The following is a 14736-nucleotide window of genomic DNA, read 5'->3' on the forward strand; positions in this document are numbered from 1 at the left end:
AAAATTCAACCTTTATTATATAATAAAATTCTACAAATATCTTAAAAGAAGATCGAATTTTTCTTCTTTATTACTAGACCAAAATTTCTTCTATCACGATTATATAATAAGATTTTATAGACATCTCAAAAGGAATTAATTTTTTCTTCTTTATTACTAGATGAGAATCTCCTCTACTACGATTCATTGATACAATGTATTAACAATAATAATAATAATATAGAAGAGAAAAAAGGGACAACAAAAACGATAGTAGAGCATGAGTCATCATCACCACGAAAAGAAAAGTCCTACATGGTCTAGTACTTACGGGGGAAAATTAACATGAGAAAATGGTAATTAATTAATTGATTGGGGACAAATGGCTTGTTATTGGTGATTAAACAAAAATGCAGTTTTCGTCATCCTTCTTCTAGCAGTCTAATCAACGAATAAAAAAAAAGTGCAGTCATATCCTCTGCTTTTTTATAAAAATGTTCTAAAACTTTTATTATTTATAAAAATAATTTATTTTAAAAATTATGTAAGTAAATGACTCATTTTGAATAGTAAATATTGGTAATATCATTTTTATTCGCGTCACCACCTCAAACTTAGAAAAACAACAATTTTTTTGGATGATGCCATTGCCATTGACCATACCGAAGTGAAGTATAATTTTAAAAAAAATTAGGCGCGTGATGAGATAATATGAAAATACAGTGGCTCCATCCTCAAAATTAAATTAAATTAAAATAACCTTTAAAAATATAAAATAATAAAAATAAACTCTTTTTTAAATTTTATTATTTTTACAAACAATAATCTTAAAAATTATATAAAATTAAATTACCTAAATATATCCTAAAAATTTTCTAAAAAAAGAAAAGAATTTAAAGCTTGAGAAAGATATATTTAGGTAATTTAAATAAAAATTTTATATAATTTTTAAGTTTATTGTTGTTTCTTTTCTTCCTCACATGTCTCTGCTTTTTCGTCTAACCAAATCCTTTGACTTTTCCCTTCTAAGAAAAGCTTATTCAACTGTGCAAGTGGCGGTGAGAGTTGTAATTGTAGGTTCACAAAATTTGGGATGAGGATGCATAGTCCCTTCTCGTCCAGTGATTATGCAAAACCAAGTTTGACTGTTAGATAATATCCTATCTCAATTTTCTCTTCATAGGCCTAAAATTAATAATAGCTGAAATTTTAGGTTCATAAAAATTGGGATCATTATGCATAGTCCCTTCTTGTCCAGTGGTTATATGAAAACCAAATTTGACTATTAGATAATATCCTATCTCAATCTTCTCCTCATAGGCCTAAAATTAATAATTGAGACTCCAAAACTATAATAAAATAATTACAAAAGTTTTATAATTAAGTAATATTTTATATAATTTGTATTACATAAAATATGAGACATTTATTTTTTAATTTAATATTATTACGAATATTATAATAATTTATATAATTGAGTAACGTTTTATCTAATTTTTATTCAATAATATTTTTACAATTAAATAATGTCTTGTGTAAGTACTAAAGAATTATAATAATTTGTATAATTGGACCTCCTAAAATCTCACCCTCTAAATTTTCTTCCTTATAATTAAAAACTCGACCTAAAAAGCCAACCCTCTAATTCATCATCCTCATTGCCCTTAAAAAATATAAAATTTAGATTTTTTAAGAAATAAAATTTAGATTTAAATATGATAAAAATGTTTAAAATTATAATTTTTAATTTTGAAATATCTAAGTCTCTATTCTTGTAATGATTTATTAATCTTGATCTAATTATTGATGACACCATCTAAATTTGTAGTTAATAACACTAAAACAGTAACTATAGAAAAGACAAAATAATCTTTTTAGTCTTCAGCATTTCAATTTTTTTAAAATTTGTTTCTTACATTTTAATATAAGAAATTAAAACTAAAAAGTTTTAAAAGTTCCATTTTAAAAAAATTATATTTTATAATTTTTTAATTTTTAAAAAATTCATGATTTTGGAGATATAAAAAATTATGGAAGATTCTTTTAAAAATTAAAGATTTAAAAACAAGAATTTTCAACAAGTTTTCCATATTTTAAAAATCCTTAAAAAGTATAATTTTCCAAAACTTATGAAAAATTTTAAAATATAAATAAAATATAAATACATATATTTTTTAAAAATCAAGAAATTAAAAATATATAATAAATTTAAAAATATTTTTAAAATTTTAATTTTAAGATAAAAATTGAGTGCCAAGAAGTTATTTTTACTTTTTATAATTGCCACATGGATAATGAAGTTTTTGGTTGGTGTATTAATGAGACCAAAATTATTAAATCGTTAAAATAATTAAACATTTTAAAATTTTATAAATTATATATTTTATAAAAAATAAAAATAAAATAAAAATAATTAAACATTTTAGAAATTTAAAATATATAAATTTTAAAAATAAAAATTATAAAAAATAGTTAATCTTTTAGAAAAGTTGGTTAAACTTTAGAAAATTCAAAAACATTGAAAAGACCACATATATATTCTAAAAAATTTAAAAATAAATTAAAAATAACTGAGATTGAAAGTTATTCAACATTGACTCATATTGACTAAATGTTGATCGACAATAAATGGTTGTCGATCAAAGTCTAGTAAATATTCAATCAACATCAATCAATTGGTCAAATGCTCGATAAAATTTTAATTTATTTTAAATTTTAATTTATTTTGAATGTATTAGATTTTTAGAATTTATATATCTATTTTTGTAATTTTCTAAAATTATTAGTACTTTTGAAGTATATATATATATAGGATTTTAGAATTTTTATTAATATTTAAAAAATTACATTTTAAATCATTCTCAAAATTATAATTTTTATTTATGTGTATATATATCAAATTATAGAATTTTTTTAAAAAACACACATTTTGAAGTATTTTAGTCCATGTGGATGTGATGTACTGATGTTATTATGTTGACATAGACCCCCCCAAAAAAAAAACACACGGCATGCTTTGATAGGCGGGCATGACCTTTGAGGGTTTTTTAATAACGCCGTTAACTGGAGGAATGAAAGAAGTGTAGTTGGAAGGCGAAATCATGGGGAAGACCTAAAAATAAAGCAAAAAAAAAAAAATGTTAAATGTGATTAGATTAGAAGCATATTTAAACCTTGTTAAAGTCTCTGTCAATGTTTCATCAAACTTCCAGACACCTCAAAAAGTCATTAGTTATGTCTTCGGAATAGAATTTTCATGTTAACCATCACAAGTCATGAATTACATCTAATATTTTTCAAATGAATTTAAGCCCATATTTTCCCCTCAAGGCACGTTGTAATGGAAACCTTCCCTTTCTACAATATCAAAAACACTGCTGCTTTGCCTACTTTTGACCTTGTGTTCTTTTTTTCCCCAAGTTTTTACCAGCTGATCATCTACCCCAGTTTTTGAGCTCCATCTCAAGGAATCCAACAGTTTCCATGGCGGAGTATGTTCATGCTGATCATGCGATTCATGGTTGTTTCTCCAAGGTTGATGTTGGACGCCTCAAGGGATTCGTCTCTACAACTACCATCTTCGTCTTCTTCTTCTTCCTCCTTGCTATTGCTGCTCTGCTTAATTGGATGAATTTTGTAAGTCTCCCCTAAAACTGTTGCGTACTCCATTACTTTAATCATTTTTAATGAATATAATCCCAGGAAAAACAATCAAGCATTATCATAGACTTTTTTTTTTTTTTTGGTACATGTATATAATTATAATTAAACAGATTATTTCTAAAATTTATAATATGACCAATTTTTTTATAATTTATAAAAAGCCTAATTTGATAATTAAATTGAACTTTAAGAATTCAAATTACAATTTACATCCATCCATCGTCTTTCTCGACATGTGTATTAGACGTATGTTTAACGTAATTTGTTCGTATAATTATTTTTAGAAATACCATAAAAAATATTTACTATACATATTTATAGTTAAGAAAATGATTTGATCTACTGAATGATGTTTTGTGATTTCACAAATAAGGTATATCCCTTTAGAGTGGAACAAAAAATAAGAATAAAATTTTTAACCGAAACTGAAATTTTACAATATCAGACTATCAAATACTAAGCAGCATCAAATTTTCATGAAAATTAATTCAAAGATTTTCTTTTTTTTTTTTGGGGGGGGCTGGGATCAACTTGTTTCTCAGCCTATCATTGGGGGCACTCCACCACCACCACCACCACCACCACTAAGCTCTGAAATTCGTCATGAGAGGGCTGAATTTCCTCTCAACTGTTCTAATTTAGTTAACCATACGTTGGTGTTTGAGCCCAAAGAATCATCCACTAATAAAACTTGCCCAGACTATTTCCGGTGGATCCACCGAGACTTAAAGCAATGGAAAAGTTCGGGAATTACAAAAGACATGATTGAAAGGGGAAAACCCATTGCGGATTTCAGACTCGTCATTGTCAATGGAGAGGCTTATGTGGAGAGGTACATCAGGTCATTTCAAACCAGGGATCTGTTTACAATATGGGGTATTTTGCAGCTTCTAAGGTTGTACCCTGGAAAAATACCAGATTTAGACCTTCTCTTTTATTGTGGGGACAACACTGTAATCATGAAAAGTGACTACAAAGGACGCTATGCTGCATTAGCACCGCCGGTGTTTCATTACTGTGGAGAGGAGGCAGCACTGGATATTGTGTTCCCTGATTGGTCCTTTTGGGGATGGTAATTTCTGCTACATCATTAACGACTTACACTATAGTATTAGAGTTGGATTGATCTACAAACCCTGTTATTCGATAATAATAAAAAGATTCACATGCCCCAACTTATAGTAATGATATTTAGTTTGCTTTGTTGTGGCAGGGTAGAGGTTAATATAAAGCCATGGGAGGAGCAATTGAGGGCAATAAAGAAAGAGAGGGAGAGGATCAAGTGGGAAAAGAGGGAACCTTATGCCTACTGGAAGGGTAACCCAACTTCTCCAGATAGGGGAGATCTTTTGAACTGCAACGTTTCAGATAAACACGACTGGAATGCTCGGCTTTATGTGCAGGTAATTCCTCAAAAATTATGTTTCTTCTTTGATGGGGGCAGAGCCAAGCCAAATGGGTAACTCTTGTTATTAATTCAGGATTGGGCTAAAGAAATCCAAGAAGGTTTCAAGCATTCTAAATTGGAAGATCAATGCACCCATAGGTATATACGATCACCTTTTTCTTCCCATTCTTATGGAAGTAAATTTCGACTTTAAACAACTTTCACCCTAATGACATTTTTAACTTTGTTGCGGTACAATCAATATCAAAGATATAAAATTTATATAGAAGGAAGGACGTGGTCCGTAAGTGAGAAATACATACTGGCATGCGATAGCATGACCTTGCTGGTAAACCCTAAATACTATGATTTCTTCTCGAGAAGCATGATGCCGATGCAGCATTTCTGGCCTATCCGCAACGAAAACAAATGCAGAGATCTTAAGTTTGCAGTTGAATGGGGCAATAATCACACTCAAAAGGTGCTAATTCTCAGCAAATGAAAACATGGATTGCAACGAATTCAATCATTTAGTTATCATAAGAAATATATATACTCTTGCCTGAATTTCATTCCATAAATTTGCAGGCAGAGGCCATAGGGAAAGCAGGAAGCAAATTTATTGAAGAGGCTTTGACAATGCAAAACGTGTATGATTACATGTTCCATTTGTTGAACGAATACTCTAAACTCTTGAAGTTTAAACCGACAATACCTCCAAATGCCCGAAGGCTCTGTTCCGAAACCACAGAGCAAGGCCTATTGAAGGAGTTCATGGTGCAGTCGATGGTGAAGTCTCCTAGTGATAAACTTCCATGTGCATTGCGTCCCCCATTTAAACCTCAAGCCATTAAAGCTTCTGTCAAGGCAAAAGAAAAAATAGCTAGACAAGTGGAGACGTGGGAGACTGAATATTGGAAAAAACTAAAAGCATAAGCAGCATTAGATAGCTAGAAACCAAACCTCTCTTCCTCGTTTAGTTTTCATAAACTTCTTCAATTAGTTTAGCCAATTAAAAAAATATTCTTGTATTCCACACTACAGTTTGGTGCTTGTTAGCCAAAGTAACTTCCACCTTTTTCTTTTTAAAACTACAAGCAGTTAGTCTACATAAATACCTATTTTTTGAATAGTTTTTACTTAGGGATAAAATTCCCATAAACTTTGAATATTATTTTAAAATATCTGTTAAGGTAGAGCTCACGTAAATTTTGAACTCACCTATTTGTTTGTATTTATATTTGAGGTTGCATGTATTTATAACATAGAATCAAATCTTATTATTATTTTCATTATGTGTATATAATTTTCTATTTTTATCAAATTATAGATAGATATAAACACTTTCAAAATAATATTTATGTAATTGTAAACAAAATTAAAATTTAATTGACGGATCATATTAACTCAATCTTACACATAATTTAATATGAAATGGAAGTAGAATGCTTCGGTGGGGGGAATACTTCAATTTGATACAAGGATGGGCCTGATCCGTCAGCCCAATACATATTTCTGGAATGTGATCCAATGACTTTATTTTATATATAAGGCCTTTGTTTGTATGACTTCTTAATCAAGGACATTGTGCCATTGTGGTGTTGGGCACTACAGAAAACAGCAAGTGTTGCGGTGGAATTGGGTAACCCACCCTTATCCCACTAACAAGTTTGGTTTTCTAAATTCTCAAATTTAGATAGCATTTTCCATCACCAGCCACAGGAATGGCTGTCCGCAAATTCATACAAAAGCGATCTATTAATGTAATGTATATGATTACATGTGATCCGCTTATCAAATGAGGAGTAATGGCATGCTCGCAACCTTGTAAATGGAAAAAGAAATTATGATACATGTCCCGTGGTGATTGGACTTTCCATTATTAATCTAAATTTTAAACTCCAAAAACAAATACAAAAAAAAGTACTACATGTTGATTGAATTTCAGCCTGGTTGATATGGGTTTGAATGCACTGAAGCGCATTATCTTCCATTTTATGAGTTGGGGGAGGCTATGGGTAGTTATATGTATTGTGTCAAAAAGAGCAGATATGATTAAAACTTATACTGAGATTATTCAAAAAAATAATAATAAAATAAAAGTACAACATATGCCATAAATAGAGGTTGGCCCGAGTTTAAGTTTAGCCTATGCAAGGTATTTAGATCAAATTTTCAAGTCTGAGTTTAACTCTTGAAAAATGGGCTTTTTTTTTTGCCCAAGTCCAACCTAATTTAAGAAAGGTAAACTTAAGTCTGGCCCAATCTACTCATATTTGATTTTTAGATTAGTTTTTATTTAAAAGTAATTTTTTAAATATATATATATAATGCACTAAAAAAAGGCTAAAATAATTTTTTTACACATTAAAAATTTTTTATATTAAAAGACACTACCATAAATATAATAAATATTTTATTGTATTAGATATAAAATTTAAAACTTTATATTTTGGATTGGGTTATTTAGTTGGATAAATTTTATTTTTTAGGTTTTGGACAATGAATTTAATTGCTATTAGGTTAATAATTTAATATAAATATAAAATATATATAATTATTATTTAATATATATAATTAATATAATATTTTTATAACATAATATATTCGGATCGGGTAAGACTCAAGTTAAAAAAATAAGTGCCCAAGGGTTGACCTTTTACAAAAAAAATGGACCTTAGATTTTACCAAAATCTATTTTTTGGGCATCATATTTTGTTTAAACTATTTTTTTTTCTGACGGACCTTCAAGTTTAGACGGGTGATCCGACTTATATACAAGTCTAATCACAAATAGTTTACTTTATTTAAATTTTTAATTATAGCAAATAATTTCCATTTGGATAATATAATCTCTTAATTTTTTTTATTGATAGACTTAAAAATTAGGATAATTATTTAATACTGGACCTATTTATTTTTAATGCTTAAATATAGCTGACAAAAACTCAAACCCTTCCAGGGGCGAAGATAGGGGGCTGGCATGGGCCCCGGCCCCACTAAAATATAAAATTATTTTTTAAACCTTTAAATTTCTTTTAAAATTTTTAAATTAATAAATGTAAAATTATATTTTGACCCTCCTAAAACTATAAAAATTTGATTTAAACTTTTATAAATTATAAAGATATAAACTAGAAAAAATTAAAATTTCATCCAGCCCCTAAAATTTTTTTTTGACATCACCCCTAACCCCTTCTAAAATTACAAAATTCCATCGCACAAAATAATTATTCAAAAAAGTTAAATCAGTATTTCATTATCTTTGTCCCCTCCTCTTGCCTGAGAAAATCAATAGCTTATGGTTTACGGAATTTAATTTGAGCGATGAAAGTCAAATCGTAACACTGCTGCTTGATTTTGACCTTGTTTATTTTTCCAAGCTTTCACTACCTGATCATCTCAGTTTTGCAGCTCCATCTCCACTTTATACGCTTGACTTACAGGTATATTATGATCTTCGTTTTTTTTTTTCTATTTCTGTATATGATTAATGATTACTGTCATACAACAAGATCAGACTATGTTTTACATGCACGATCAAGATTTTCAATTCTTTATGAATTTAGAGATTGTTCTTTGATTTGTTTTCCTTGTGAATATGTATGATAAAAGTCTCCTTCCAAACGTGTTGAATCATAAATATTTCTTAAGTCTTTTAATAACGTTAACATATATTGGTTTTGCAGAAACATTAATTTCTATGGTTTAATAATAGTAGTGGTTTCAAATATAATAAAAAAGCTAGGACTGTATCCACGTCAACTGAAGTCTCTCCAAGCAAAAGTTAACCCTCCAAATTGAATCGGGTTGAATATGTATGCCAACTTATTAATTAGTCAAAATAAATATTTAAGGCAATTTATAATGTCTTGCCTTATAGGGAGGATATGCATTTATATATATACACCAAGGCATTGAAGCAGGAATAGGGCTGTGCGGGAGCTTGGGAAATACTGTTTCTATGGCGGAGCATGTTAAAATATTTCAAGGGATTAGGGCTTACGGTGATGAAGTCATTCATGGCTGCTTTTCAAAGGTTGGTGTTGGACGCCTCAAGGGATTGGTCTCAACAACTACTACCTTCATATTCTTCTTCTTCCTCCTCCTTATTGCTGCTCTGCTTAACTGGATGGATATTGTAAGTCTCCCTCAAAACCTGTTGCTTTCCTTTCATCTTTTCACATTTTTTTTAAATCATTTTTTAATAGGATGAAAATACTAAAAAAACCTATCAACCTTTAATCCAAAAATAATAATCAATTGGGCTCTTTGAATTGTCATTTTTGTTGAGCCCACGACAAATCGACATGGTGGGTGATGTGATGGCTAAACTTGGAAGGCTTAATTTTTTTTAGGAGAGTTTAATTGATTTTTAATTATTTTAAGAGGGTTTAATTGATTTTAGGAATTATATAAAAAATTTCAACAAATTATATTTAAATATTTAAATATTATAGAATTATAGAAAATTATATAAATATAATTAAAATGATAAAAATATATATGAAATAAATAAAAACTTATTGAAAGTATAAAAATTGTAAAAAATAAAAAATATATATGTATAAGAAAATTATAGTTTTTTTAAAGGTTTGGATTAGATTTTAATGGAAGAGCTTGAAGTGTAATGATAATTTGATTTGGATGGGGTCTAAGTAAAGGATCTTAGAAATAATGGATTTAGTATTTGGTGGTTTAAAGTGAGTGATGAGTTTTGGTTGAGGATAGGTGATCAATGCACCTTGATAAGGATGGGGTAGCATGTGTGAAAAAAAACAAAAAATGAGTAGTAATTTTTATTAAAAAGTTTTAAAAATTAGTAGAAATTACTAAAAAAATCAATTAAGCTCTCAATGTTATTGTTTTTCCATGTAATCCGCCATGCCAGCACTTAGTGGTCTGTCAGGGGTCTTAATAGAAATGACAATTCAGAGGACCCAATTGATTGTTATTTTTGAATTAATATTCTAATTGATTACACTTTTCAACTAGGGGTCCAATTGATTTTCGAGGAGTTTTTTCAGTACTTTAACTTTTCAATAAATAAAATTTTGAGGAAAAAACGAACTTAATAATTAAATTAATTGTCAATTGATAAATTTCATCTTTTAATTTTACTGAAATAAAGAAATTAAACTCTTTAGTTTTTTATTTTAAATTGTCAAATTTCCATCTTTTACTTTATGAAAATTAAAATTTGAGCTATTTATTAATAAACATGTGAACTTGATTGGCTGATTTTTAATTAAGAGTTGAATGTTTTGTGTTTTTTTTTTACATAAAATTGTTTCAACTACTAATTTTAAGTTAACAACAATGTTTAATTTTTAATTAGGATAAGGTCTCACTTTTTATAAAGTATTAAGGATCAAATTTTCACCAATTATACTAAAAGAATTAACTTATTTATTTTTATAAAATAAAGGGTAAAATTCATAATTAAATTTTAAAACACAAATTTGCAATGATAATTAGTAGGGTAGAGTAATCGATTTAATCGGTTGGTTCGATCAATTTTTTCGAATCGACTTAACTAATTTTAATATGAGATAATTGATCCGATCAACTTTAATTGAGCAAACCAGTCAAACCAAACCAACATTGATTTGGTCAGTTCAGTCGAATTTTTAGTTAACAAATTCAATTTTTTTTAATTGGGTTTAAAATTATTGAGTTGAGTTTATATGATAAAATATTTATTATATATTACATAAAATAAATATAGTTTAAATAATTAGAAAATAATATAAAATAAGTCCCTACCCAACCAAATCAAAATAAAAATAATTTGTTGTGTTAATTTTTCGATTTTTCAATTAAAACTGAGTATTACTCCCTAGTAATTACCACATATATATTTATTGAAATAATTAATTTTTAAAAAGTTACATATTTGAATTTTCAGAAAATATATTCATTAGTAAATTTTGTAGAATATATTAAGTGACTAATTGAGTTAGGTCTCAGTTATAAAATTATCAAATTAACTAATAATTTTACAAAGTAATAAATGTGGTGTGAGGGCTTTTTTTTCCTTTTTTTTTTGTGATAAATAAGATAATAAAGAAACAAAATTACATAACACAATTCAAACCCTCTAGCAGGGAAATTTCAAAAATTTGCAACCCTTGCTTATTTATGTGAGTCAACTTTGTCAGTCCGTCAACTTTTTGATTCTTTTCTCTTGGGCCAATACTGAGTCTATGATAGCAACAGAAGAATTCTCCTAATCAAAGTCGTAGTGAATCCATTTGATGTAGTCTTTTTTATGACACTAACTACTTCAATAAAAAACATTTTACATAAAATTCATAATTTTTCATTTTAGTGAATTATTTTATATAAGGTTTTAGCAAATATATTTATTAAATAAATTTTTGACGGTATATATTGTAATTATGTTGTACAACTTTACAAATAAAATTGAGTTTGTACCATGGGTCTATAACTCGTATTTAAAATTTTAAAAATAAATAAATTTAATGTGTAGCAAAATCTCACTGAGTTCAAAATATGTATACTATTATATTTCCATATTTCGAATTTTGTTAATAAAAGATTAATGCAGATTTTTTGATCTACTTGTTTCTCAGCGGGGCACTTCAATTGGGCAGTCGATTTTTTACTCACGAACTTCTAAAACTTATCATGAGAGGATTGAATTTCCTCTAAATTGCTCTAATTCAGTTAATTTACCCCAAACATGCCCGGAAAATTACCCGTCGGTGTTCCAGCCCCAAGAATCATCGGCTAGAACTTGCCCAGATTACTTCCGGTGGATCCACCAAGATTTAAAGCAATGGAAGAGTTCGGGGATTACAGAAGACATGATCGAAAGGGGAAAACCCAGTGCGGATTTCAGGCTCGTCATTGTCAACGGAAAGGCCTATGTGGAGAAGTACAAGAAGCCATATCAAACCAGAGATGTATTTACAATATGGGGCATTTTGCAGCTTCTAAGGTTGTACCCTGGAAAGGTACCAGACTTGGACCTTTTGTTCTATAGTGGAGACAAGACTATGATCATGAAAAGAGACTACAAAGGACTCAATGCTACATCACCACCGCCGGTTTTTCATTACTGTGGAGAGAAAGCAGCACTGGACATTGTGTTCCCTGATTGGACCTTCTGGGGATGGTAAATTCTGCAACATATTGCCTAAATTCACACGTTGGTAACGGAGAAAAAAATGCCAAGTGTTTATAAAACTTTTTACTGCAATTAGCTAGTTAATCATATTTAGTTTGCTTTGTCCTGGCAGGGCGGAGGTGAATATAAAGCCATGGGAGGAGACGTTGAGGGCAATAAAGAAAGGGAGGGAGAGGATAAAGTGGGAAAAGAGAGAACCTTATGCCTACTGGAAGGGTAACCCATACGTTGCTAAAGATCGGGTAGAACTTTTGAAATGCAACCTTTCAGATAAAAACGACTGGAATGTTCGGCTTTATAAGCAGGTACTTCCTGAATTATTATGTTTCTTCTTTGTGTCATTGATGGGCAGGGCTTTTATAAATTGATTGAAATCATAAGAAACTTAGGCAACGCCAAGCCAACTGGGTAATTCTGTGTTTGTAACCCTAATTGGTTATTAATTCAGGATTGGGGCAAAGAAAGTCAACAAGGGTTCAAGCATTCGAAATTGGAAGATCAATGTAGCCATAGGTATATATATGCAAAACCCTTTTTTTCTCCTCCTTATGGAAGGTTTTTAAAATTTCAATTTTAAACAGCTTTCAGTCTAATGAGATTTTTCAACTTTGCTGCGGTACAATCTATATAAAGATATAAAATCTATATAGAGGGAGCAACTTGGTCTGTAAGTGAGAAATACATACTGGCATGTGATAGCATGACGTTGTTGATAAAGCCTAAATACTATGATTTCTTCTCGAGAAGTATGGTGTCGATGCAGCATTACTGGCCTATCCGTCGCAAAAACAAATGCAGGGATCTTAAGTTTGCAGTTGAATGGGGCAATAATCACCCTCAAGAGGTACATATCCTCAACAAATGAAAACATGGATTGCAATGAATTCAATCATGTATATCTATATCTTAAGAAAATATATAATGTACCTTTAATTTCGCTTTATAAACTTGCAGGCACAGGCCATGGGGAAAGCAGGAAGCAAATTTATCGAAGAGATTCTGACAATGCGAAATGTGTATGACTACATGTTTCATTTGTTGAACGAATACTCCAAACTCTTGAAGTTTAAACCAACAATACCTTCAAAAGCCCACAGGGTCTGCGCCGAATCCGTAGCATGCTTGCAGAAAGGTTTATGGAAGGATTTCATGGTGCAGTCAATGGTGAAGTCTCCTAGTCATAAACTTCCATGTGCATTGCCTCCCCCATTTGAACCTCAAGCCATTCAAGCTTCTCTCGACAGAGAAGACAAAATAACAAGGCAAGTGGAGACGTGGGAGACAGAATATTGGAAAAAAACTAAACCATAAGAATCAGTAGAAAGCTAGAAACCTCTCTTTCTCCTTTTTTTCTTTCATCAACATCTGTAATTAGTGTTGCCAAATTAAGAAAAGCTTAGTCTATTTCAGATCATTCTTGCACTGATCATATGGAAGAATTTGTAATTGTAATCAAATACAGGACTGATTTCAAAATAGCATTAAGAAACAGAGGAATTCCTAACTTTATATCACCATTTAGACTACAAGGGGTTACTTGGGATATTAGAGGTTATGATGTTTTCAGAGGAAATACCCCATTTATGTTAAGTACCTTCTTTATGTTAAAATTCTGCTCTAGAATATATATTATATGATTTAGTATAATTACCAAAAGTTATGTGAAAACTTTGCTATAGAATATATATTATATTATATGATTTTACATCAATAAATATTATTAGGGAACATATCAGTCCACTGAAACAGTGGTAATAATACAAAAGACCTTAAGACCACAGCAGCACAGACAAATAGAATATCTAAAACATCTTCAAAGTAAGCTCCAGAAAACAAAAGCTACAGCAACATAATTCCATAGTCAGCTCCAAAGACAGTGCAGAAAATGCCAAAGCCAATGAGCTAAACTCCCTTGATACATGTCACCGCAGCTCTTAAATGGAGACACAACGTGTTGAAAAATATTATATGATTTAGTAGGTAAAAAAAATCACTCTACTCCCCCTTAAATTTGAAATTGAGTAAATTTATCCCTCTCAAAATTGAGCAAGTGAGAACAATAAATAACAACAATGACATTTTCCGTCCAAAAATCCTATGCGACAAAAAGTAAAGATAAAGTTTTATTTCCAGGTGTTGAGTTCTTATTCGACCATGTAATTTAAATTGAACACTTCATTTCCAATCTAAGAACAAAAAATTAAATTTCTAACCCAGTGCCAGTAGCCCATTTACCCACCACCCAATCCTATTTAATCAAAACCTCAACAAAAGAAATGGTAGAAAGTAAAACTCAATCTTAGGCGATTGCCTAACATTTTCGAAACATGTTTTTTGGATTGCATTATTTATTATTGTTATTTGTTGATTTTCGAAATTAACAAAAATGAATTTATCCTTAATTTTTGAGAGGAATTACTTTCTTCAATTTCGAATTTAAGATGGAAAGACCTTTTTTACTAATTTAGCATAATTATCATAAGTAAACAATTATTAAATATCGTAGTTAATATTAATGTCGTAAAATAAGTCAAATTTTGATTTACTCGCAGTA

General features: G+C 29.6%; 2 protein-coding genes across 5 annotated transcripts; both read left to right on the forward strand.

Annotated features, from left to right (window-relative positions):
• The first annotated feature begins 3031 nt into the window (after positions 1 to 3031).
• Positions 3032 to 6335, forward strand: LOC108471245 (uncharacterized). Of its 4 annotated transcripts, XM_053021961.1 has the most exons (7): positions 3498 to 3615; positions 4342 to 4474; positions 4561 to 4714; positions 4856 to 5045; positions 5124 to 5188; positions 5300 to 5510; positions 5618 to 6335. In XM_053021961.1, exons 2-7 carry the CDS (start codon positions 4453 to 4455, stop codon positions 5963 to 5965), a joined length of 990 nt encoding a protein of 329 aa, XP_052877921.1. In that variant the 5' UTR covers positions 3498 to 3615; positions 4342 to 4452; the 3' UTR covers positions 5966 to 6335. The 4 variants fall into 4 exon arrangements, with proteins under 4 accessions (XP_017628364.1, XP_052877921.1, XP_052877919.1 ...); XM_017772875.2 differs by having other exon boundaries at positions 3032 to 3615; positions 4185 to 4714; XM_053021959.1 differs by having other exon boundaries at positions 4342 to 4714.
• Positions 6336 to 8260: 1925 nt separating this feature from the next.
• Positions 8261 to 13792, forward strand: LOC108472858 (uncharacterized). The gene is made up of 7 exons (XM_017774417.2): positions 8261 to 8475; positions 8913 to 9170; positions 11626 to 12170; positions 12295 to 12487; positions 12631 to 12695; positions 12816 to 13026; positions 13137 to 13792. The coding sequence occupies exons 2-7, from the start codon at positions 8994 to 8996 to the stop codon at positions 13491 to 13493; spliced, it is 1548 nt and encodes a 515-aa protein (XP_017629906.2). The 5' UTR covers positions 8261 to 8475; positions 8913 to 8993; the 3' UTR covers positions 13494 to 13792.
• The last annotated feature ends 944 nt before the right edge of the window (positions 13793 to 14736 follow it).

The sequence above is a fragment of the Gossypium arboreum genome, chromosome 11 (genome assembly GCF_025698485.1).
Source record: "Gossypium arboreum isolate Shixiya-1 chromosome 11, ASM2569848v2, whole genome shotgun sequence".
NCBI lineage: Eukaryota > Viridiplantae > Streptophyta > Magnoliopsida > Malvales > Malvaceae > Gossypium > Gossypium arboreum.

Excerpts from the sequence above, each read along its gene's own strand:
- LOC108471245 (XM_017772875.2), top strand. The coding sequence starts at position 3,463 with ATGGCGGAGTATGTTCATGCTGATCATGCGATTCATGGTTGTTTCTCC. Across the intron at positions 3,616-4,184 it reads TGCTTAATTGGATGAATTTT|CCTATCATTGGGGGCACTCC; the intron begins GTAAGTCTCCCC and ends CTTGTTTCTCAG. Across the intron at positions 5,189-5,299 it reads GAAGATCAATGCACCCATAG|ATATAAAATTTATATAGAAG; the intron begins GTATATACGATC and ends TCAATATCAAAG.
- LOC108472858 (XM_017774417.2), top strand. The coding sequence starts at position 8,994 with ATGGCGGAGCATGTTAAAATATTTCAAGGGATTAGGGCTTACGGTGAT. Across the intron at positions 12,171-12,294 it reads GATTGGACCTTCTGGGGATG|GGCGGAGGTGAATATAAAGC; the intron begins GTAAATTCTGCA and ends TTGTCCTGGCAG. Across the intron at positions 12,696-12,815 it reads GAAGATCAATGTAGCCATAG|ATATAAAATCTATATAGAGG; the intron begins GTATATATATGC and ends ATCTATATAAAG.